The sequence below is a fragment of the Uranotaenia lowii genome, chromosome 2 (genome assembly GCF_029784155.1).
Source record: "Uranotaenia lowii strain MFRU-FL chromosome 2, ASM2978415v1, whole genome shotgun sequence".
Lineage (NCBI taxonomy): Eukaryota > Metazoa > Arthropoda > Insecta > Diptera > Culicidae > Uranotaenia > Uranotaenia lowii.
This window is the reverse complement of record NC_073692.1, coordinates 414,241,814-414,266,228: the sequence shown is the minus strand read 5'-3', so window position 1 is coordinate 414,266,228 and position 24,415 is coordinate 414,241,814. Positions and strand designations below refer to the sequence as shown.

Sequence of the window (24,415 nt, the reverse complement as noted above, 5' to 3'; positions counted from 1 at the left end):
GACAAATATTTCATCCGAAGACTGCATTTCAATTTGACTTATGATAAAAAAAAGTTATTAGACTTCAAAAATGGGGTAACTTTTTTTCATGGTGATCTTCATCACTGCTAATGCTGCTTCAAAATGTTCGAAGCAGTGTCTCTCATTAATAGTGATGAATATCACCCTTAAAAAAGATAGCTATTTTTGAAGCTTAATAATTTTTATATACACCCAAAATAATTTTCACTTAAAAAATTAGTGACATCTGTAGTAAATTCTCGCCATACGTAATTTCATTTGAATTTTAAGTGATGGGTCAAGTGAATTCACTTAAGTGACCGGTCAAGTGAATTACACTATGACGTTCGAGTGAAATTTATCTGAGTTTCTAAGTAAGTTTCTAGTTAATAATCTCTCGCGTTTTTAAATAAAAGAACATTTATAAAACAGCACTACGATTTCAAATACTTACATTACGCTTTCGCCATAAATTATGGCGAAAGGAAAACTCCATCGTAATCCCAAGGCAGATCGGTTACTGCGGATAGAGCGACTTCTAAATCTTCCCTGCTGCAAACCAGAAAATCTGTCCCGTTCAACCCACAAGCTTAAACATGATAACACCTTTAAACAACTTTTTCTTACATCACGTTTAACATAAACTACCGCCGAAATCGCCTATTAAAGAATAGGGAAAATCCAAATCCAGCATAAGCTTTAAACCGCAGACACCAGATACCAAGACTGACCACTTAAGGCTGATTTTGGCGCTTGTTCCGCAGCGCTATCTACGGGTTATCGTGAAACTAACGGCCACATACACAAAAGGAAAAATCTCGATATATCACACACACTTTTGCATTGTGCTATATGTTTTTTTACATCCAGCAATGAACACGATTGTTTTTGATTACCTACTTTTGATAGAAAAAATAACACGATATATTTCATAAACGACAAAAGAACCATTTTTGAATTAGGGCACATTTACCATATATGGTTAAAGATTTCAACCATAAAACATTCCATTGATTGTATATTGCAATTGCAAAACGACAGTACATTGAATGGGGCTTTAAATTATGTGGCTGTTTAGAACTGTTAAATCAATTGAATGGACGAGATTCTTACAAAGTTTTGTTGAACAATTTGTTTCAGTTAGAGTTTCTCAAAACCCTTCACCTAGCCGAATCGCCGCATAGGTTTACAAAAACTGAATATAACAAAAGTAGAGGTGATATTTACTGTAAAATTCCCGTTTCTATTTCCGGAGGGAAATCCACTACGACCTCTAAAAGAGGCTGTACAACGTTATTCGACGGTGTTTTACGCCATGCGCGATGCGCGACCAGTCGAGCCTGGGACTGGCGACCCGCTACGAGTGTCACGACTCGAGAAGGGATGCCAGATGTTGATTCTCAAATAAACTCGCTAAATAATATAGTTTAAGCCATCTATTACATTCCCCTTCTACTCCATTAAAAAAAATGAGAAAAAAAATGCCTACTCCTGTCAATGTTCACAGGACAAATACAGCAAAATAACAAGTTCAGTACCTATTAAAAGCATTTTTTTAAAATTTGCATAGGCTTTATCTAAGCCTTACATTATGCAGCTGAAAATGATATCATGTTACTAAACGCGTTTATTTTTGAAGCTGTTTTTGTTTTAACCGAGGACCTTTTTTATTATTAAAAATAAAAAATGTTTCAATTTTGACTTGGTTTTATTTCCATTTACTCAAACTTATTTAGATAAAAAGAAAATTTATAAAAACTTGACCAAAACATTATTCAATAATCTTATGCTGAATTATTGATATACGCTAAACTTTTCCTTTCAGTGTATCACATCATTATGTGCATGGGTTATCTAGACCTACATTTTATGATTTCTTTTTTTGATCGTGTACCCTTGTCAACAAAACAAAAAAGTAATCCGTTTGTTTTCATTTTTAGTTTACTCGTTCAGTAATGGGAAAAAACTCGAAAAGTTATCTGCTTCCAGCAACCAGTACAACAAACGATGGAGTAACGGCTTCTCCCGATTTCTGTTTACAGTGGGATTTTTGCATACTTCTCGTGTTGTTTCCTTAAATGTTCCGGCTCTCACGCAGGGTCCGGTTTTATCGCAAACTCTCCAGCTACGAAGGATGTTCCGGGTGGATACGAGTATTGGCAGCAAGACATGGGCATTAATCCACCAACACCACGCTTGGGTGCATCAGGGCTTTCCAACAGATTCCAACTAGTTCAACTCATAGCGGGAAAACAGGGTCGAGACGCAATCCTTGGATTAGGCTTGTTAACTCCGCAATCCAAGAAACTGCGCTGCACGACATATCGGTTTGAAGATGTATCCTTCGCTAGATCTGGACACCCAATTCGCCTTGAACTAACCATCATAAGCAATTATCCTGATTATGCTCACCAAAGCTGAGTTGATCATACACAAACGGAGAACACATTGATTGCTGTTGGTGCACAAGACAAAATGTTGGCCTTATTTTAAACACGACTTCACAACTCCCAGTATGGTTTGTCTGATTAATGAAGTTCTTTACTTGTTAACCGTTGTTCAATGTTCGCAGCTTCGCCTTCTTAAGCTTAAGATGTTAGTGTTGTCGACAGTTTATATTAAAATGTTTACATAAATAAGCGAAGCATAAAACAGACACGAAATGTTTGAAAGGGTCCTTTTACGTTTCAGCTCAGATTTGCCAGTAAACGGTAACCATACTGTTGTTGTATTTAAATTTTGCAAAGTTTATAATGCAAATAGCTTCTAGAACTGGTAAACTGATTTCATTCAATGATTCAATGCGCAACGAGTTTTAGAATACAATAACGTTCAAATTGTTTGTTTCAAATTTTCGCAGTGGACGATAGGTTCTCAATTATTGCAAACAATGAATACATGATAAAGTAAAACTCTTTCAAGGTTGTAACGAAACCAACTCAATTATCAAACGCGGAGAGATACTTTTTCCTGCGGAAATATGATGATCGAAAACGCGATATCGCATGAAGCATTGCTTCTCCTTTATGCAGTGAGGAAAATATTTGCTTTTCGATTGCATTAGTATAAATTGGTAAGGGTGAACTACTAAGAATAATTGGTATATGTAAACAATTTTTTTTAATTTTCTGAAGTTCAAACAAACATATTTGATGGGTAAGATGGGTTACTCTCTCTACGAATAGGTTGAAATGTACATGACGGTTGCACCTGATTCCGAAAGGATTGAAGGAAGTATTAAAATTATTAAACTTATTTAGATTCAATTAATTAATACTGTGCTCACTCATCATGATGTACTGCAGTGTACTAGCACAGCTGTTATGTGTGGAAAACTGTCGTTTTGCATTGAGTCAAAACTTATAGATTCATTTTAAACCGTCTCCTTACAGTGCTTTATAATTATTATGTTCATATTTCCACATATACTCTACACTCTTTTGTCTGGTGACAGTCATGCTTAGCTGTCAGATATGTTTAACCTTCCAAAATTTCGAAGCATCATTTCCTTCGGTTCATTCCTGTCATCAGAAACCCCAGGTATCTTCGTAAGGCTAGGGTTTTAAACAACAGAATCAGGTAGATATAGGTGGAACCCTGACTCGAATCCAAATTCGTTTAATTGTCCAAGTTTCTTTAGTCAAGACGAACCTGAGCAAATGTAAATGAGAACTCTTCCGGGATGTGATTTATTACCCAAGAACACCTACTGCGTTCACCGTCGCATTCTTTATTCTTAAAATTTCCAACATCTTAAAAAAAAAAACCGTGCTATTGTTCAAACCAAGCTATGCTTGAACAATCAAGATTTTTTTGGAAATATTTTACGTTCCACATTAGACCGCTAGTTGTGTGATTGAAGATATGCAACCTTTTTAATAGCTAGTGAAAGCTTATCAGCATTGTTAATTTATGCAAGACAAAACGTACGATCAATTGATTTTTTATTCAAAGTTCTGCAACCAATGAAAGTTTTAAACCTGCTCTGGCTACTATTGGCAACTCTAACTTAGTGGATCGTGATCATTTTTCCGACTTGTATTCTTAAGATTAACACTTCTTCGTTTCATCTCACCTCTATGGTCGCCGATCCAATTGTAAATGACTTTCGCTGACGACTATCGCCGCTAATTTCATTAGTAATTCGTATAGTTTCATTAATTCGTATAGTTAATCATGATCTGACCACGGTTCTTAAGAAACTTTTATCGCATTTCCCCCTCAAATTTACTTACCCTCCCAGAACTGAACTTTTTTCCCTATGTTTTCTGTTGAGCAGACTTGCCTCAAATCCAGAACTGGTCTACGTTTCAATCTAAAGCTGCAGCTGGGTAATCCTACCAAATCAGCACAAATCGCTTTACAAGCTGACATTTTACCGTGTTAACAAACTTCGTCTAACAAGCTGGCACAGTTTAACAAGAAGCTAGCGGTTTTACATGGAAGCTAGCTTTTCTGCATGAATGCCGGCGCTTCCGCCTAGGAAATGGCATTTCTTCATGGACGTTGACATTTCTGCCTGGACCCTGGTGTTTCCGCTTCGTTATTGGCATTTGTCTGGACACTGGCGTTTGCATCTAGGAGCTGGCATTTCTGCCTGGACACTTGCATTTCTTCCTGGACACTGGCATTTCTGCCTGGATACTGGCGATTCCGCCTGGGAGCTGGCATTTCTGCCTGAATACTGGCGTTTCCGCCTGGGGCTGGCATTTCTGCCTGGACACTGGCGTTTCCGCCTGGGAGCTGGCATTTCTGCCTGGATACTGGCATTTCTGCCTGGATACTGGCGTTTCCGCCTGGAGACTGGCATTTCTGCCTGGACACTGGCGTTTCCGCCTGGGAGCAGGCATTTCTGCCTGGATACTGGCGTTTCCGCCTGGAGATTGGCATTTCTGCCTGAACACTGGCGTTTCCGCCTGGGAGCTGGCATTTCTGCCTGGATACTGGCATTTCTGCCTGGACACTGGCGTTTCCGCCTGGGAGCTGGCATTCCTGCCTGGATACTGGCGTTTCCGCCTGGAGACTGGCATTTCTGCCTGGACACTGGCGTTTCCGCCTGGGAGCTGGCATTTCTGCCTGGATACTGGCATTTCTGCCTGGACACTGGCGTTTCCGCCTGGGAGCTGGCATTTCTGCCTGGATACTGGCGTTTCCGCCTGGGAGCTGGCATTTTTGCCTGGATACTGGCATTTCTGCCTGGATACTGGCGTTTCCGCCTGGGGACTGGCGTTTCCGCCTGGGGACTGGCATTTCTGCCTGGACACTGGCGTTTCCGCCTGGGAGCTGGCATTTCTGCCTGGACACTGGCGTTTCCGCCTGGGAGCTGGCATTTTTGCCTGGATACTGGCGTTTCCGCCTGGGGACTGGCATTTCTGCCTGGACACTGGCGTTTCCGCCTGGGACTGACATTTCTCACTACTGGAAATCTGCCATTTTCTTACTTTTTCAAAAGGAAAAAAAAAACACTAAATATTTACCAGAGCCGGCCGCCATTTTGGTCCTTCGTAGGATTTCTTTCGAAGCCACTGAGGAGTTTTCTCACTTAATCACGATAAAAAATTGTACCTACAGTTAACGAAATAAACTGAAAACCTGGCAGGATTCGCCATTGTAAAATTCCCGTTTCTATTTCCGGAGGGAAATCCACTACGACCTCTAAAAGAGGCTGTACAACGTTATTCGACGGTGTTTTACGCCATGCGCGATGCGCGACCAGTCGAGCCTGGGACTGGCGACCCGCTACGAGTGTCACGACTCGAGAAGGGATGCCAGATGTTGATTCTCAAATAAACTCGCTAAATAATATAGTTTAAGCCATCTATTACATTTACAAAATTTGTGAAGTAATGAACTAGCCCTTTTACCGCCTACTGGACGAGGCTGTGTTCGAAACCATATTTTGGACTTCGAGATGATGCATTTTGTAAACCTTTTCCCGCAAATTTAGTACAATTTATAACAAAGTGCGTTGGTTGACATAATGATGATTCTTGAGAAACAGTTTCAACCATCCGAATCTGTTGAGTGAGAATAGCTTAGCTTTTCCTGTTCTGTTGATGTTTTTCATTGTTTTTTTTTCGAACCATTTTCTGGATATCGCACGTGTAAATGATTTTATCAATGGGTACAAAAAAACGTACGTGAATTCGTCACACCCAAAATCAAAACATTGAATGAATTCACTCACACCGACATACGCTATTTGACATTTCATGCAACGACAAGAAAATAAAAATCAACTTCGTTTGCGTCAAGACAGTCAAGTTCTTTTACCATTCAAAATTCGTTTTGGTGGTGTGGAAAAGCATTGAATTCGGTAAATAAGTTTAGCTACAGCGAAATTATTGCTTATTTACTGGGCAGCGTCTAAGGAACATTAAAATGAACCTTATTTAAAGTTATAATTTATTGAAGAGTGGATTAATTTTGAAAACTAATTACTTTCAGAATATGGTTTGAATGAAACTTCGATTCAAAGAATGTGGTTAAACGTCAATAGTAAAAATTTTTGGAAGCAGAGAGAAATGGATTTGGAACAGATATTTTGAAATGTTCTAAATTCAGTGCATGTTGCCCTTGTTTTTCAATAATTTTCTTTTAATGAATAAAAGACTTTTTGTTGACATTCATCGCGCACACTGTCTCTCATGAACGGATTAGGATAGGAAAAATAGTCTAAAAAATGATCGCTTTTGAGGTTAATTTTCCTCAGGTTCAGAATTACGCCAAAAACGCCAATACATTTGTTTTTGACATTTCTCACGCACACTTGTTGGGCGTGTACAAATGAGCAAGGAAAAATAACCAGGCGACAAACACGGTCGTTTCTGGAGTTATTTTTCCAAAAAATTATAAGTTTTAGTGAAACAGCATTATATCACGAACACTTCCAGCGCCAAATAAGATTAAAGTTAATAAATCAATATGTTATTCACGTTTATTATTCTTTTTTTTTAAATTGTCTAAACAATTGTTCTAATCAATCCAAACAAAATATCCTCGAACCTATCTATAGGTACGAACCCAGAAACAGTTAAGACAAATTGGATCACACGTTTTTTAAGAAGTTCTATGTAGTTTGTTTTTTTTTTTGGTCGCAGTAAACAATAAATCAACCATTGAGATTAAGACAAACAATTCCGAACTCAATGAATTATTAATAATTTTCAGACATTATAATTTTCATACTGTCACTCATCCAGATAGAATTCGAAATCAAAACTGAATCCCAAAATTAATTGGCTCTAAACTAAGGACCGGTATAACGTAACGTTTGTATTATTGTTTCATCTAAATCGATCAACAGTCATTGTTTGTATAACATTCACCTCTTTTTATGATACAGTAAATTAGAGTTAACAATTTAACATTGAAGACACTGAAAATTTTTTAGATAGAGTTCAAAATACTGATAGGTGATTAAATCAAGATTGTTTTCATTTGGCTTGTTAATTATCAAGTGTATTTTTTTTCTTGATGAAGCACAATGGTTTCACGATGCCCCGTCAGATGGCGTATGATCCTGGGCGATTAGTAGTTGTATGGGCTCAACCGCCACTGATCAGTCTGGGTATCTGGTGTCTGCGTTTAAACGCTGTTCTTTAGAATTTACCATTTTGAACTCTGAAAATAAACACAATTACAACCCGACATTGACTTGAAATTCAAGAGATGGGGAAGTGAATATTTTTTTAACACTTCAAATTCAAGTGACGACTGAAGTGAATGTGGATGAATTCACTTGAAATTTAAGAGACTGCCAAGTGAAATGTATATGTCGCACTTGAATGGAAGAAAATCACTGGATCCTTGTTTTTAAGTGAAACATCATTTGTATTTTAAGAGTGAATTTGGGTTCAGTGTATATATTTCGTAGTTTAGGCTTTAAGTATCCCGTCTCACGACATATCCTTAAAAAAAAAGATTGCGTCAAGTGGTACAACCCCCACGACATATCCTGTTAAACATAACTCCTAAAATTCCTCACAAATAGTGAGGGGTAAAATCTCATATTCATACTTTTTTTCCCTACAGCATGCCGAAATAACTTACAGCTCAAGATGGGTTTTAGTGTGTTTTTCAAACGATCAGTCAGAGGAGTCACCCAGGTCTGGGGGAGGAAGACTGAATAAAAAAAGAAAAAAAATCTTTCAAACGTCAAAATTTCTCTCATCAATCTACCGACCAGTGCGAAGGTTCAAAATTTTACTTTCTTATTTAGAGATTTTTAATAAAACTTGATTTATGCTGAAAAGCACTTGTTTTGCATAAAACAATGATTTAATTAGGTTTTGTTTTGCTCTGGCAAATTCTTGCATGATCAGGCGTATTGAGTCGCTCAAATTTCGTCAAAGTTTTGAAGCTGATAAATAAAAATGGTTTGACTAATGGTTGTTCTAAAAATAAAGCCAAATCTAAATTTAGCACCTAAACAACTGAGTTACATGACTCGCTACACGAAACTGATCTTCTAAAGTTAAAATTTGAACGATTACAAATCTTTTCAACAATTGCTGGCTTTTTGCCGAACAGTAAAAAAACGATACAGAAAACGATACAGCAAATTTCAGTTTTCCTCTCCCAGATCCATCTACGTATGCCTATGTATATATTAAAACACATAGAAATATTCCGGCGGGCTTGATTTATATCAAGCATAAGTTTACTTTTTTTGGACGAAGCAATTGGCGGTGAGGACCAAAAATGTGGAAATAAAAAAGGTGTGAAATAAGAATAGTATCACTTGTGTTTTTCATAAAAAACGAGATTATTTAAACGAACACAAACACATACAGGATCTCAATGAAACATGATGTTTCCTCGAAGAGATTCCTTTATTCTTAACTCTAAGCGTACATCTTTCGAGGATATGATGGCTAGCATCTTACAAATGCTAAAACCACCAACCCATCGAATGTGTACTATGTATGCCGTGACCGGGATTCGATCTCACACCCCCTGGCTTAGAAGACTTGAAGGCTGTCTACTACGCCACGGGCGGCGGCTAATTTTCGAGAATTCCAAAGGTTTTGAAAGGTGGTTTTTAGAGATGCTCCTCTAGCGTTAAGGAATTTTATATTTGAGCTAAAATACTTTATCAAACTGCTTACTTTTTGGACCGATAATCAGATTAATGTTGTACTTTCCGGTGGAGCTTGATGAACCAGACGGCTACCAGTATTAATGGTACGATTTGCAATTGAATCGGAAGTTGAGATGAGCTGGAACTTTGGCGGTTGTATATTCTTATGCTGGTGTTTTTTCGCAAATCCGGAAAAGTTTTCTGCAGCGTGAACATCAACAAAACTACCTCGAAACGATGAATATGGGCCTTAATAAAACTAGAAAATCAATATTGAGACTTGATTTGGTTTTAACTGCAAGATAGTGCTGCTATCTACGACTTGATACGGGAAAAAGTGTGATTTCCTGAAAAATAAATCAAAGGTTTCGAATTCGAACCTGTTTTTTCTGATTCAAAATAAATTTAAAAATTTTGTTTCAACATTTCACGTCATAATAGAGCAGGTAAGCAGTTTGGTAAAGTGTTACAGCTCAAATATCAAATACTTAATTTTAAACGTTTTAAGTTCACATTTGACTGAATAAAAGGTACACGAGAGAAATAAAATACGTTATTATAAAGTGCTTGATTTGGACTTCTGAACGGACATAACACGTCTAAACAAGTAGCAATATTTGTGTGTATCGTATTTGTGCGTTCAAAGTACCTTAAAAAGTGCGGATATCAATTTGGCCTATCGTGCTTCATTACGAACTTTTTGCGAACTATTTGTTTCCATGCGGAACTTTGTACGATCTTTTTTGTTCAACGTGGAACTTCTATGCGAATTAAGTTCTGTCAAAATTTTCAAATGGTTTGTTTCAATTCTCTTAGAAAATTTTTTCAAGGCGTTCTCAATTTGTTAACAAAAAAGGGATTTTTTACAAAATTAAGGAAGAATGGTTTATTTTATTACCGTCGCCGGCGATTGGAAAAAATGGATTGAGGAAAGAACATTGCAACGTAAAAGTCCAGGTAAGTACATAAGAAAATAATATTAGGGGACTACTCTCTACTAATCCTAAGTTAAATTTTGGCACTAACTTTCCTTGAACCGAAGTTGTCAAACTCAAATCCTATAGTTTGGGAACATCAAAAATATGAAGAAAATAAAAATTTTATTGAACCACAACTTGATTCATCTGGAAGATGAGGATGACGAAAACGACATTAAAAAAAACTCCTAAAATTTCTAAAAACTCTCTTACAAAACATCGTGTGGCGGAGTGGCATTTCAGCAAGGATTTCAACATAATAACGAATTTTGCGATTGTTGGTTTTTCATCAATTCCAACAATGTAGTGAAGTTCACCTCCGTTTCTGAAGAAGCTGGTTTTATCACACATGGGCGGGCATGTTTTAGCATAGCATAGCATAGGGTGACTACACACATCTTGCATTGGTTAATACATGAGGTACAACTGATAATCAAGAGCAACGCAAGATGCCAAAATAAGTACCGTAAACTGGGGGAACTTTGATCACTTTTTTCATTCATTTTTTAATATTTTGGAAGGGGTTGCTTTTTCGTAACACCTTAAAGCTTTAAAACACTTACTGAAGTAAGGAGTATTAAACAAAATTATTGATTGCAATTAATTCAAACGACAGTGGTGGTAATAATTAAATGTGTGTTACAAAAACAGACTTCGAGTTTCGGGGTAACTACACCCAAAATTCAGCCTCTGTGCCAATGGCGTGTAGTCAATTACATAGCATCATTGGTACAAGAAGATAACGCGATTGGTGCTGATTCGATTTGCTCCCACCGGCATTAATCTCCCAAGTTAACCGAATTGCGTATGTCTGAAAGAAACAAAATAAAAACGCTTTCACGTCCCTCCCTATCGCATCACAAGACGAAGAAGGATGGAAATAAATACCGGCCAACACCAGGCAGCCAGCGAACCGAGCGCTGTGCGTGTGAATGTAGCAAAAGCAACAACAAAAACATCCTTCTAATTCAATCCCTTCAATCCACTGGCAAACAACCACGGCCGAGCTGTGCGTGTGTATGCAGTAAAAGCAACAACAAAAAAAACATTCCTTCAATTCAATCAACCGGCAAACAACCACGGCTAAGCTGTGCGTTTGTATGTAGCAAAAGCAACAACAAAAACATTCCTTCAATTTACCGGCAAAGCTGCCCGGCTTTAGCAGCTGTGTATATGTAGCGTGTGTATGTAATAGCAGGCAGTAAGCAAAGCACAGTTCTCATTCAATGGGTTTCCCGTTTCCTCCACTCCCGTTCCCTTTCCCGTTTCCATCGCAAGACAAATGAATACCTTGAAAGGAGGCCAAACGCCGGGAAGCCACTGTCGTGCGTTTCTTTTGTGATTGATCGGTGGCAGAATGCCTATGACAAATATCCCTCTTCCTGCATGAAGCTCAAATAGTACACTGGTTAAGATGTCAGTCTGGCAAGACCATTTGGTTAGCGATTTGAGTTCGATTCTCCCTACGGGCGCTGTGGTTTATATTTTTATTTTCTTGTTTCTGGGATGAATTATCCAATAGGAACGAAATCCCATAAAATGTTTTTCTTGTTTTGCTTGAATGTAGTGGTCATGCATCATTTTAGTTGGGAGGCGAGTCCTTATGCCAGTTACGGTTTTTCAAACATATCATCTTCGGCACAGTGCACATTTCAGCGCATTATCGGCACAGAGATGTGCTAAATAGGCATTGGATTTTTGCAACCTCTTCTATGGGTGTATGATCACTATGACTTTTACGTATCTCAACATCTTCAAATTTATTGTTTTGATGACATTTAGCAAAGTAACAGTAATGTTTTGTTTGGACTCAATTGAATTTTTCAACGTTTTTTTTCAAAAACAAATATACTCAAAAGATGGACAATGTTGCTGCATACATTTAGGGGCAAAAATTATAAATATTTTTCAATATTTTTTGGCATCAAAAAAGAAAATTTACCTCCCTGCAATTCCCTAAGACCACGCACTGTTCCCATGTTCTTTTTTTCTTCAAACTTAACCATTTTATAGGGTTTAAAGCCATTTTTTCTTTACGGGCTTCATGGGGGGCTCATGGAAAATGAGCCATTTTTTCAACATCCAAAAATTGTCATCAAATGACCATAAAAACAACACTTAAACTAAACCGAAACCATGAAAAAAGTTGAACTTTCACATTAAACAACCCATTTGCTCCTAAATGCTTAAATTTGATCAGGAGAGATGTTTGTTTGTAAGCCTTCAAAAAACCAGATATTTTAAGATTTTAAAATTATATTTTAAGTAACTTTCAAACTTAGTAAACATTTTTCAGATATATTAACTTTATACTTAGTTAATGATGATTAACTGCAAAAATTTCATGTTGATCAAAGCTACCCCGCTGATCAAAGTTCCCCCAGTTTACGGTACCTGGATTCAATATTCGTACAGCTGTTTCAGAAAAGTTTTGGAAGGGATGTTTAAGTGGGAAATCCTACATGGCACATAGTATTAACGAAATGTGTACAAATATAATTAAAATAAAATGAAACAATCTCACCAAAGTCCATTGATAGGCGATGAGAGGTTGCTTGATAATCAAGCAATGAATCACTTTTCGGCATTTGAGTGCTTTTATTTCTTCTGCAGATATTTTGTTTAACACAATCGTCACTTAAATTTTCGAGCTCCGAAAAAAGGCGTCTGACACTTTCAACAACCGCCTACTCCTCCTTACTATCCATGGGCATGTTTTAAACTATAAAAGTAATTTTTTTGTTTACCCTCACAAACCGTCCATTTTAAATACCTTTGAAGGATTGGCCCTTTTTGCCGGTAACCACACTCAGTCGAAAAGAAAACGTTAAATTCACCTGGATTTTCACGTAGGCGCTCATTACGTGAATTTTTGCTTGACTTACATGAATCACTTAAACACTATTACAAATTCACTTGGTCCGTACGTGAAATTCAACATAGCCGTTTGCTGTCAAAACAAAGACACATTCAATTTACGTGAAAATCCAGTGATCCGCCAAATACAAAGGGATTTGGTGCATTCTATGTGATTTTCACGTAGCTCTGAATAACTTATTCACGTAAAATTTATGTGAAAGAATTCAGTATCCAATATGGCGCGGATCCAATGGTTGGTGCTAGCAAAAAGAGAAATTCTACGTGATGGAGATGCTGAATTAACGTGAGTCATTAGTTTTCAGCATTCCGTTCAAATAGCTTTTCAGCAGAAGAAGTCAATTCATTATTAAGAGGGCTCATTGCATTGACATTACATACTGCGTATTCTTGTAGACTCTCAATACCCTCCAGGAGCAGTAAGCACCACTTTGAAAACCACTGTTTTCATCAATATATTCGTAACATGCGAGTGGTATTTTTCATCCATAATGTAGGCTCTTTATTTCATCCAAGAACCACGTGCTTGTGACCCGTGCTACGAACAGTACACCCATAGAAGAGGTTGCAAAAATCCAATGCCTATTTAGCACATCTCTGTGCCGATAATGCGCTGAAATGTGCACTGTGCCGAAGATGATATGTTTGAAAAACCGTAACTGGCATAAGGACTCGCCTCCCAACTAAAATGATGCATGACCACTACATTCAAGCAAAACAAGAAAAACATTTTATGGGATTTCGTTCCTATTGGATAATTCATCCCAGAAACAAGAAAATAAAAATATAAACCACAGCGCCCGTAGGGAGAATCGAACTCAAATCGCTAACCAAATGGTCTTGCCAGACTGACATCTTAACCAGTGTACTATTTGAGCTTCATGCAGGAAGAGGGATATTTGTCATAGGCATTCTGCCACCGATCAATCACAAAAGAAACGCACGACAGTGGCTTCCCGGCGTTTGGCCTCCTTTCAAGGTATTCATTTGTCTTGCGATGGAAACGGGAAAGGGAACGGGAGTGGAGGAAACGGGAAACCCATTGAATGAGAACTGTGCTTTGCTTACTGCCTGCTATTACATACACACGCTACATATACACAGCTGCTAAAGCCGGGCAGCTTTGCCGGTAAATTGAAGGAATGTTTTTGTTGTTGCTTTTGCTACATACAAACGCACAGCTTAGCCGTGGTTGTTTGCCGGTTGATTGAATTGAAGGAATGTTTTTTTTGTTGTTGCTTTTACTGCATACACACGCACAGCTCGGCCGTGGTTGTTTGCCAGTGGATTGAAGGGATTGAATTAGAAGGATGTTTTTGTTGTTGCTTTTGCTACATTCACACGCACAGCGCTCGGTTCGCTGGCTGCCTGGTGTTGGCCGGTATTTATTTCCATCCTTCTTCGTCTTGTGATGCGATAGGGAGGGACGTGAAAGCGTTTTTATTTTGTTTCTTTCAGACATACGCAATTCGGTTAACTTGGGAGATTAATGCCGGTGGGAGCAAATCGAATCAGCACCAATCGCGTTATCTTCTTGTACCAATGATGCTATGTAATTGACTACACGCCATTGGCACAGAGGCTGAATTTTGGGTGTAGAAAGAAAAAAGCCCGCCAAAAATTTCGCAATTAATTTTTCTATCATCAGCAGGCTTTGATTAGCTATTCAGTACACGTGAACTCTGGATGGTCGTTTGCGTTTCTAATGCCCATCCCTTGGTGATGGTGAAAACAAACCCGCCAAGGGAAACGAAAATCGGTTGGCAAAATGGGTGCCATGACTTTTGGTTCGTGTGAATAAAAACGAAAGTTGTATGAGAGGGTCCCTTTTCTCAGGTGGGAGTTGTTCAAAACTATTACTAAAACTGTGGTCAGTGCTAAAACCTTACCATGGTCCAAACACATAACTGTGCCAAATTTCAGGCTGATCAGTTAAGCGGTGTGGATTTGTATAAGGTGCATACAAACATATATAGTCCAACTCATCTTTATATATTAGATTTTTGTCAGTTTAATACTCGTTTGATTTTCAGAGCTTTGTAATAAAACGATCAGATTAGTTTTCCGCTGCACTTGAAGTTTTGCATTGGTTTTGTTCTTGAATATGGATCTTGAGGAGGAACAGTTGATATGCTTGGAATGCAAAGGTGTTGAGACGAATCCCAAAGCTTTTTTAACATGTTCATACTGTTTTACTAATGTTCATCCTCGTTGTAAGAATTTGTTAGGAAGTACCGCCCGAAGAATGAAATCTCAACCATTTTTCTGCAACCCTAACTGCGTGGGTATCTATTCAAAAATAGTGGGGATGCAAAATACCCAATCCAATATGATGAATGCTATAGCAGAGGAGAGACCTAAAATTGGCCGTTCGGGGCGCTGCTGTGAACGAAATGCAGGTGATGAAAGCGGAGTTTAAGGCGGTGACTGCAGCTATTGAGGCATCTCAAGATTTTCTGTCTTCGAAGTTTGACGAAATTCAATCAGACTTCAAAGATCTGAAAATCTTTTGCAATCATCACTTGCAAATAAAGTAGTCCACGGGTAGATTGCTTTCATCTGGAACAAGAGCTGACGTTTTTGCGCCAATAAAACTAACCTTTAAAGATATCTCGGTTAAGGAGGAAATATTAAAAATAAACACATGCACTGAAAATTGAGTTCTACTGCAGTTGACCCTTCTCTGATTATCAATGAAAAGTGTGGGAACGTAATTTTGAGGGATGAATTGGCTCCCCTCTCACTTGAGCTGCTGAGGCCGATGACATAGTGAGTGCGATGCGATGCGAACCGGTGAATGCGATTCAATGCGGCGAACCACATTTGATGAAAATGTATGTGAATCGCTTAAACCTGACATACTCAACGCGGCGAAGTAGATGTCAATTTGTTCCGCCGCTCGAGTTCGCATTGGCCGCGTTCGCCAATTCGCATCGCATCGCTCTCACTAAAGCTTAGTTCTTTTAGAAATGGGACACTTTCATTTGCTAATAGCTCGTTAACTAGTTATTGGATATTAAAAATTTGAACAGCATTTTGTTGCCTGTAAAAAGTACTATTCGACCTATTTTTTTCAAAATTTAAAATTTACGCGTTTTTGAGATATGTACGATGCTTGAGAAAAAGAAAAAAAAATTTTTGCACAGATTCCTTTAAAATTCGTCATTATCAAATTGATAGCTGAAAAAACCGTTGATTATTCAAAGAATTACTGAGTTTATGTGGTGGATAAGTATGCAAACACTGTCAATAATGTCCACAAAGTTCAAATCAAGCATTGGAGTGAAGCAGATGATCGGCAACAACGGTTAAGGATCATCAAGGAATGCAAGTCTCATACCAGCATTTTTAATTTTCAATAAACGAAAAGCACAGGGTAGATCGCTGAAATGTCCAAAACAATTTTCTCCGATAAGCTGAAAGTGTTGCCTAGTGATGACTCATTGAAATCCAACCTCAAACAGCCATTTTTTGATAGTTCCAAAGCTCTTAAGCTGTAAAACCGGTACCGAAAAAAAAACGTTCAAAAATGTGATAAAAAATAACCAAATTTGTTCATTTCGAAACAACTGTATCCACTAAAATGCTTCCAGTTTCCAGTTTCCAGAGAAGTATTGGACCAAAAAGTATCAGAAATTGAAGAAGGAAGGTGAAGCCACCTAAAATATAGATTTTACAAAGTATAAGTTGGAGAAACTGATCAATACCATGACAGAAAAAAGTGTGCGCCGGCCAATGGGAGACACCAAGAATAAAGTAGAAATTTCTTTTACAAAAAACGGTAAATATTTTTTTTCAAATTTTTTCATGAAATATCATAACATTGCCTACTTTTCCTTCATAGAAAGTATTTCGTTCAAATGAATGGTTTTTGAGATACAGGCATTTGTAACTGTCCCATTTCTAAAAGAACTAAGCTTTATGTCATCGGCCTGAATGAATTACGCGAATCTCAAAATTGACTAGGAGTAAAATATATCTGGCCGGGAAGAGGAGGTGCAATTCTGATTAAAAAAGAAGAAAATTCAAAACCTGATATTGTTAAAAATAGAAACGACTTAAGTCGCGTTATGAGCAAGTATTTATTATTGGCCGACAAAAATGCACCTTCAAATGGCACTGAAACACCGTCGCCTAAGCGTAAGAAGGCTTGAAGTTTTTAATTATATCTTAATTTATTATTTTAATTTGTGATGTCTGGATTTTAATTTAATATAATGGATAGTTTTATCAATAAGTTTTATTATAATATTTTAGAATTTAATACTTCAATAACTTGTGAGAATTTCAAAACATTTAGAATTTTTCAGTGGAATATACGAAGCATGAACGATCTTGAAAAATTTGATAATTGAACCATTGAACAGTCCAAAGTTGTGTTTGATGTAATTGTCATTTGTAAAACATGGCTTGTGGATGATATCTGTTCCTTATATAAAATTCCTGGGTACACATCAATTTTCTCGTGCCGCAATCAACCAAATGGTGGGTTGGCCATGTATGTAAAATAATCTGAAATTTAAAACTCTTGAAAATTTTCATATCGATGGATTCCACAAAATCTCTGTAGAATTGACCATTAATGGACAAATTATTGACGTGCATGGCATCTACAGACCCCCTTCTTTTCCATTCAATACTTTCTGTGATAAACTAGAGTCTCTGTTTTCCGCTGTTCCGGAAAAACATTCTTGTCTTATAGTAGGAGACTTGAACGTTCCCATTAATGCATGAATAACAATTCTGTGATAAAATATAAAACCCTTCTTGAATCTTTTGACTTTCTCTGCACAAACACTCTTCCTACAAGGCCCAGTAGTGGCAATATTTTAGATCACGTATTATGTAAGCATACCGATGCATCAAAGTTGAAAAACGATACTATTTTTACTAACATAAGTGATCATCTCCAAGTTGTTACCACCTTCAATCTTAGCTCAAACAAACAACATCTCAAATTAAGCAAAACTATAATACGACATTCTGAATTAAATGAAAAATTTGGGAGTTTTCTCAGGGGAATTAATGAAGTTGATGATGCTGGTCTGTGCATACAAAATATTATTTCAACCTACAACTCATTGCTTACTGCTTGTTCGAAGAAAGTAACGAAATCAGTAAAACTTAAGGGCGATTACTGCCCATGGATGACTCTTGATTTGTGGACATTAATGAGAATAAAAAACAACAACATCAAAAGAGTTAAAAGAAAAACTGAAGATAATCACTCAAGAGAAATGCTCAGCCATATAACGGAAAAAGTTGAATATACTAAAAGTAAATGCAAAAAAACTTATTATGGAAATAATTTGAACAATACACCGCATTCGCAAATCTGGAAACACATCAACTCAATACTTGGTAGGTCACGTGTGTAGAGGATAGATGAAATGAATAAAAAGGGTACGTAAAGATAATAAGAATGTTAAAATTGGTCATAAAATAACGCGTTATTGGGTTTCGCGTTTCATCGTGTACATTGAGAGTGAGCAAGAAAAAATTCTAAATGCGCGAACAGGAGCAGAGCAGACATTCAGTTGTTCTACGACTATTGCAATATACGGATGCGTTTCGTTTAAGTGCAAAATATTTAGAATCTAAATGGAACTGGCGGATTCGACAACGTGATAACCCAATTATAAACTTAACTGACAACGATAAGGTTGTAGAAAATCAAACCGAAGTATGTGATATATTCAATCGTTATTTCACCAGCATTGGAAAATCGCTTGCAAATAATATTACTGTTGATTCGACTAGCAGTAGTCTATCAAATGTTGACCGTGTTTCAAATTCTTTTTTCTTGCTTCCATCATCAGCTAATGAGGTCACCAATGTCATCAAATCAGTTAAAAATTAAAAAAAAAAAGCGGTGGGCCCGATAAATTCCCTACACTTATGATGAAAGATCATTATTTATGTTTTCACAAATCCTTTCGGAATGTTTCAATAAGATTTTAGTATCAGGTATATATCCTGATTGTTTGAAAACCGCAAAAGTTATACCAAATCCGGCGACCATCTTGAAGTTAGTAATTACCGCCCAATCTCAACACTCAGTGTCTTCAGTAAGATTTTTGGAAAACTACTGATAAATAGAATCAATACTTTTCTGGATCGCAATAACGTACTGTACAATCTGAAATACGGTTTCAAATCTGGTTCCAGTACACTGACAGAACTTTAAAAAAAGCCTTCGATACACTTGATCACGAAATTTTATTGAACAAACTAGAGCGTTATGGAGTAAGAGGTATTGCTAATACATTGATTCGAAGCTATTTAACAAATAGAAAACAATTTGTTTGTTTAGGAGATGCAACGAGCTCTCTCGAAAAATTGGACGTCGGTGTTCCGCAGGGCAGCAATATAGGGCCTCTCCTTTTCTTACTGTACATAAATGATGTTAGTCGACTTCCACTGCACGGCATACCACGTCTTTTTGCTGATGACACAGCCCTTTTCTATCCCGGCGTATGTCCAAACAACGTGATTATGCATATGGAAGAAGATTTGAAAGTTTTGCATAAATACTTTTCCTCAAATCTTTTGACACTTAACCTTACTAAAACAAAGTACATGATTTTCCACTCTTTTCGTAAAAAAATCAAACAACATGATGATCCAGAACTCTCGGGTATTGCAATCGAAAAGGTAACCAACTTTAAATATTTGGGAATAATTGTTGATGAAACTTTATCATGGAGCAATCACATACATCATTTGCAAAAAAAGATATCATCTTATAGCGGAATTCTATGGAGGGTAAAGCATTTGTTCCACGTCATGTCTTGCTCAAGTTCTATTTTGCCTTCATGCATTCTCATTTATATTACCTAATTGCTATATGGGGAAGGGCATCATTGTCCCTTTTATCACGCTTACAATCCTTACAGAACCGTTGTTTTTAAAAACTATTTTCAATCTCCCTTTGCTTTATTCAACCAACAGTTCTCACAATATTTTACCACTCACTGAACTTTGTGTCCTTTTTACTATAATGTATGTATTTGATAACTTGCATTCATTAAATAGAAATCAAAGTTTTAGGTTCACTCCAAGAATACGCATTCATAATACTCGACATTCCCATCATTTGATACGCAGCACGTCCTCCACTTCTCGTGGACAGCGACGAATTTCGTTCATTGGACCAACACAATTTAATAGTCTTCCTTTTTATATAAAAAACTTAACGTATAGGAACCATTTCAAGAAAAAACTAACACACAAAATTTTCGGAGCTCCACTTAGCAAAAATTCGCTGTTACTTTCCGTTAGCAAAATTATTTTTTTACTTTTGAGTTAGCAAAAAGCTAAATTTGCTTGATTTAAGTAAAAACTCATTTTGTTGGCCGCTTTACTTTTGGAATAACAGCCGCCTTTACCGCCAAAAAGAAAACAATAAGTTCGGTTACGGAAATTCGGTGCCAGCGGTGATTTTGGTGACCAAACGGACGACAACTAAGCGGATTTGTACTGGAATCAAACAGGTAAAGGCCAAACTTTTCGAGTTTTCATGTAAAATTTTCTATTTTTACCAGGTTGGCGCTCCCAGCGAAAACAACGCCAAAGCCGGGGATTCACCTAAGAGGATGCCAAGTTTTATAGTCTCCGCCGAGTCTCCAAAAAAGGAACCTGATTCATGATGGTCGACGATGAAAACATCCGGAAACCTGCAGTCAACCTACCCACATCCGGATTATCTCGGTCCAGGCGTCGGAAGAAAGTAGTTATTGGCAAAGTTCGAAAAAGTGTTGTGAAACAAAGTGGAAATCCAGATAAAGTTTCAGAAAATAAATTAAAGTGAAATAATCAGTTTTTTTTAATTTGAAATCTGATATCCTCCCTGCGTTTCAAAAGGAAAAATTATTAATTTTGTTAATAAAAAATTCTAGACGGTCTTTTCCTTCGGATTTTGCTAAAAATTTGAGCAAAAATTTCGGCGGCTAACTTTTTCTCTCGTTTGCTAAAATTTTAGTGAAAAAATATTGCTAAATTGATTGCTAAATTTCTAGCTGGTCAAATTTGAGCAAAATTTTGCTAAATTCCGGCCTCAGAAATTTTGTGTGAATGCAATATTTCAAAGAAAATTTAATTTGATGTTCAGCCAACCACTTTTTAAGAGTCAATTAGATCCTTTTTGAAATTTTCTTAGCTGGATAAATAAATCAATAAATTTAATTTCATATTATTAATACATTTAATCATAAGCTCAATTTTTATTTTGTTTTTTGTTAGCCTGTATCTTTAATAATAGAAACGCATGTATCTCTTAAAAGGAAAATATCTTTCCACTGAGATTCATGTAGTAGTTTAGTTGTTGTATCGTTACATTCCCGCGTTTAAATAAATTTTTAGGTTCTCAGCATGATTAAATCTTGATCGCGATTTGTTATATTTCCCCTTTTGCTGCCAGACGTGCTGAGGACAGTTAGCGTCCATTACCAGGGGGCTCTAATGAGCTTCTTGGTGTGGGGGAGTGTGGTGGGCCGCTAAGAAATAATAATTAAAAAATATTGTTTAAAAAAATTATTATTGAAACCTCAATTCCAGAGCAAAATTATTCAAAGAAAAAAAATTATATAATAGGAATAGGTTTCATAAGCGATATTCATATAGAACGTTCAAAGTTGATTTAGCTTGCCAATGTTTTATAATATTTATTTGTCTATAATGCTTTTTTTTCATATTTGCCTATTTATTGAAAAAAATTTCCAAAAAGTGAACTCTATATAATTACACTATTTCTTTTGTAAAACTGTTCGATAAGTTTCCCAACTATATGTTGATGCGCGAGAGAAATAAAGATTTTCGGCAAAATGTAACAGAGAGAGGGAAATTTTACTTCTGCGACTTTTTGTTGTGTGTTATTCTGACGGTCGCCATAAAACGGAGATTTTTCTTCCACGAGTTCGTAGCCCATCGCCATCGACAAAAAAAAAAAATAAAACAATGACACCTTCAGTTAGGGTCAGGTTAATTCTTTGACAAACTAATGGATTTGTAGATGACTGACAAAAGCGGCTGTTTTTATTGCGCGCGCACTCTTTACTATCACTGCAATTCCATCGGTTGTTGACAAACGATTGAGAAACAGTAGGAAGGAGCCAATTTTCCCACTGGAGAGTCTCGTTCGATTCGCTGCACTTATAAAAGTTTGCAATCGGATCAGCCTCAGAGCAGTTTCAATTCCTACATAGTCCGGCTACCAGTGACAGTATGGGAAAAATCACGTTCGCAGTAGTGTGCACTTTGGTGTGTTTTGGCTTCGGGATAGTTTTGGGAGCCGATGACAACTGGTGGCAGCATGCAAACTTCTACCAAATATATCCCCGATCGTTTATGGACAGCGACGGAGACGGGATCGGCGATCTCCCGGGTATAACGCAGAAGGTGTCTTACCTTAGGAATGAGCTTGGCATCGATGCCGTTTGGCTGTCGCCAATCTTCAAGTCGCCGATGGCCGATTTTGGATACGATATTTCTGATTTCAGAGATATTTACGAAAAATTTGGAACGATCGCAGATCTGGAAAACCTTGCGTCCGAATGCAAAAGACAGGGATTGAAACTAATTCTTGACTTCGTTCCCAACCACAGCAGTGATGAGCATGATTATTTCGTAAAATCTGTTAACAAGGTGGATCCTTATACGGATTATTATGTGTGGCACCCGGGCAAGTTATTACCCAATGGAACAAGAGTACCGCCTTCAAACTGGATTAGTATTTTTATCGGAAGTGCTTGGGAGTGGAATGACGTACGGAAGGAGTATTATCTACATCAGTTTTTAAAGAAACAACCGGATCTAAATTACCGCAATCCACTAGTTGTCCAGGAAATGAAAGATGTCTTGAGGTATTGGCTGGATAAGGGCGTGGACGGTTTCCGCGTAGATGCCTTGCCGTTCCTTTATGAGGCCGAGGTCGGATCCGATGGCAATTATCCCGACGAAGCTAAAAGCGGCAACTCGCAAGATCCAACGAATTCCGATTATTTATATCATAATCTGACACAAAACCTTGACGAAACCTTCGATATGATCTACCAATGGCGCGAAGTTCTGGAGGAATTTAAGACGGATACCGGAAGAACGGAAGACGTGGTACTGATGATCGAAGCGTACACACCTCTGGAAAATATAATACGGCTTTATGGTGATGACGCTACTGGACGTGAAGGGGCTCAGATTCCGTTCAACTTTGAAGTCTTAAGTAATATTTTCAGGGACAGCAACGGCAAAAAGTTCCATGACATGGTCATGAGATTTTGGAACGCCAAACCCGATGGTCGGTACGCCAATTGGGTGGTAAGTATTAAAGTGAACAAAAAAATCATTTTAAAGCTCGAAAAAATCTGTGACTATTTTTATTAACAAAAATGAGCAAATTTTGTATATAAAATCTGATATTAAGTTTCAAGAAAATGTAAACCAATGACGCTTCTCACGCAGCTTGGCAATCACGACAACAAACGCTTGGCATCTCGGCTCGGTGTTAAACGGGCTGACCTGTACAACATTGCCCTGAATACGCTCCCAGACGTTGCCGTCACCTATAATGGTGAGGAATTGGGCATGGAGGACGTCTACATTCCGTGGAGCGAAACCATCGATCCGGCAGCCTGCAACAGCAATCCCCAAGACTTCATGAAATACTCCCGTGATCCAGCCCGGACACCGATGCTCTGGGATAGTTCAACTAGTGCCGGGTTTTCAACGAGTTCCACTACCTGGCTGCCTGTCGCTGCCAACTACGAAAGTGTAAACTATGAGGTGCAAAAATCCGCCTCACGCAGCCACGTCAAGATCTTCAAGTCGTTGCTGCGTTTGCGCAAACAACGAACCCTTCGAGAGGGCACTTTTGAGATGAAGCTACTGGATGACGATTTGTTGATCATTAGGAGGCATTTGGCAGGGGTCAGCACCGTGGTTTCGATTCTGAACTTCCACAAGGGCACACGCACGGTCAATCTTTCTCAAGCTTTCGAAGGTTTGCCGTTGGAATTCGAAATCATCACCTCGTCATTACAAACGAATTACATCGATGGGTAAGCTAAGGGTTTATTTCCGATGTTCGGATTATAAATTTACATTCAATTTTTATTTTATTTCACAGTTCGGTGGTCGATCGGGACAATATCTCATTGCCGGGCGAGGCTGCTATCGTTCTAGAGGGAAATGTAGCAAATGGTGTATAAACGCAATACAAGTTAAATAAATTTTTCCTAGATTATTGTAACTTTGTTCAATCAATTAAAATAAAATCACAAGCCTTGATTTCAAAAAAAGGATTGAGAATAATTTGAAAACTAGTGAAGGTAGTGTTATTACAAAAATTCATCAACATTTCCGAATTAAAGAATAGTATATAAAACCCTAAACATACTTATGTGTGTTAATTGAATCGAAGCTACATATATTACATTTACTTAATTCGGTTATCACTGACACCCTCTAAAGCATGGATCATCCAAAA

The 24,415-nt window shown here is 37.5% G+C and overlaps 1 protein-coding gene across 1 annotated transcript; it reads left to right on the top strand.

Moving 5' to 3' along the window:
- Nucleotides 1-22,080: 22,080 nt before the first annotated feature.
- Nucleotides 22,081-24,173, top strand: LOC129749001 (probable maltase). Its single transcript, XM_055743816.1, has 3 exons — nucleotides 22,081-23,247; nucleotides 23,392-23,987; nucleotides 24,056-24,173. The coding sequence occupies exons 1-3, from the start codon at nucleotides 22,159-22,161 to the stop codon at nucleotides 24,135-24,137; spliced, it is 1,767 nt and encodes a 588-aa protein (XP_055599791.1). The 5' UTR covers nucleotides 22,081-22,158; the 3' UTR covers nucleotides 24,138-24,173.
- The last annotated feature ends 242 nt before the right edge of the window (nucleotides 24,174-24,415 follow it).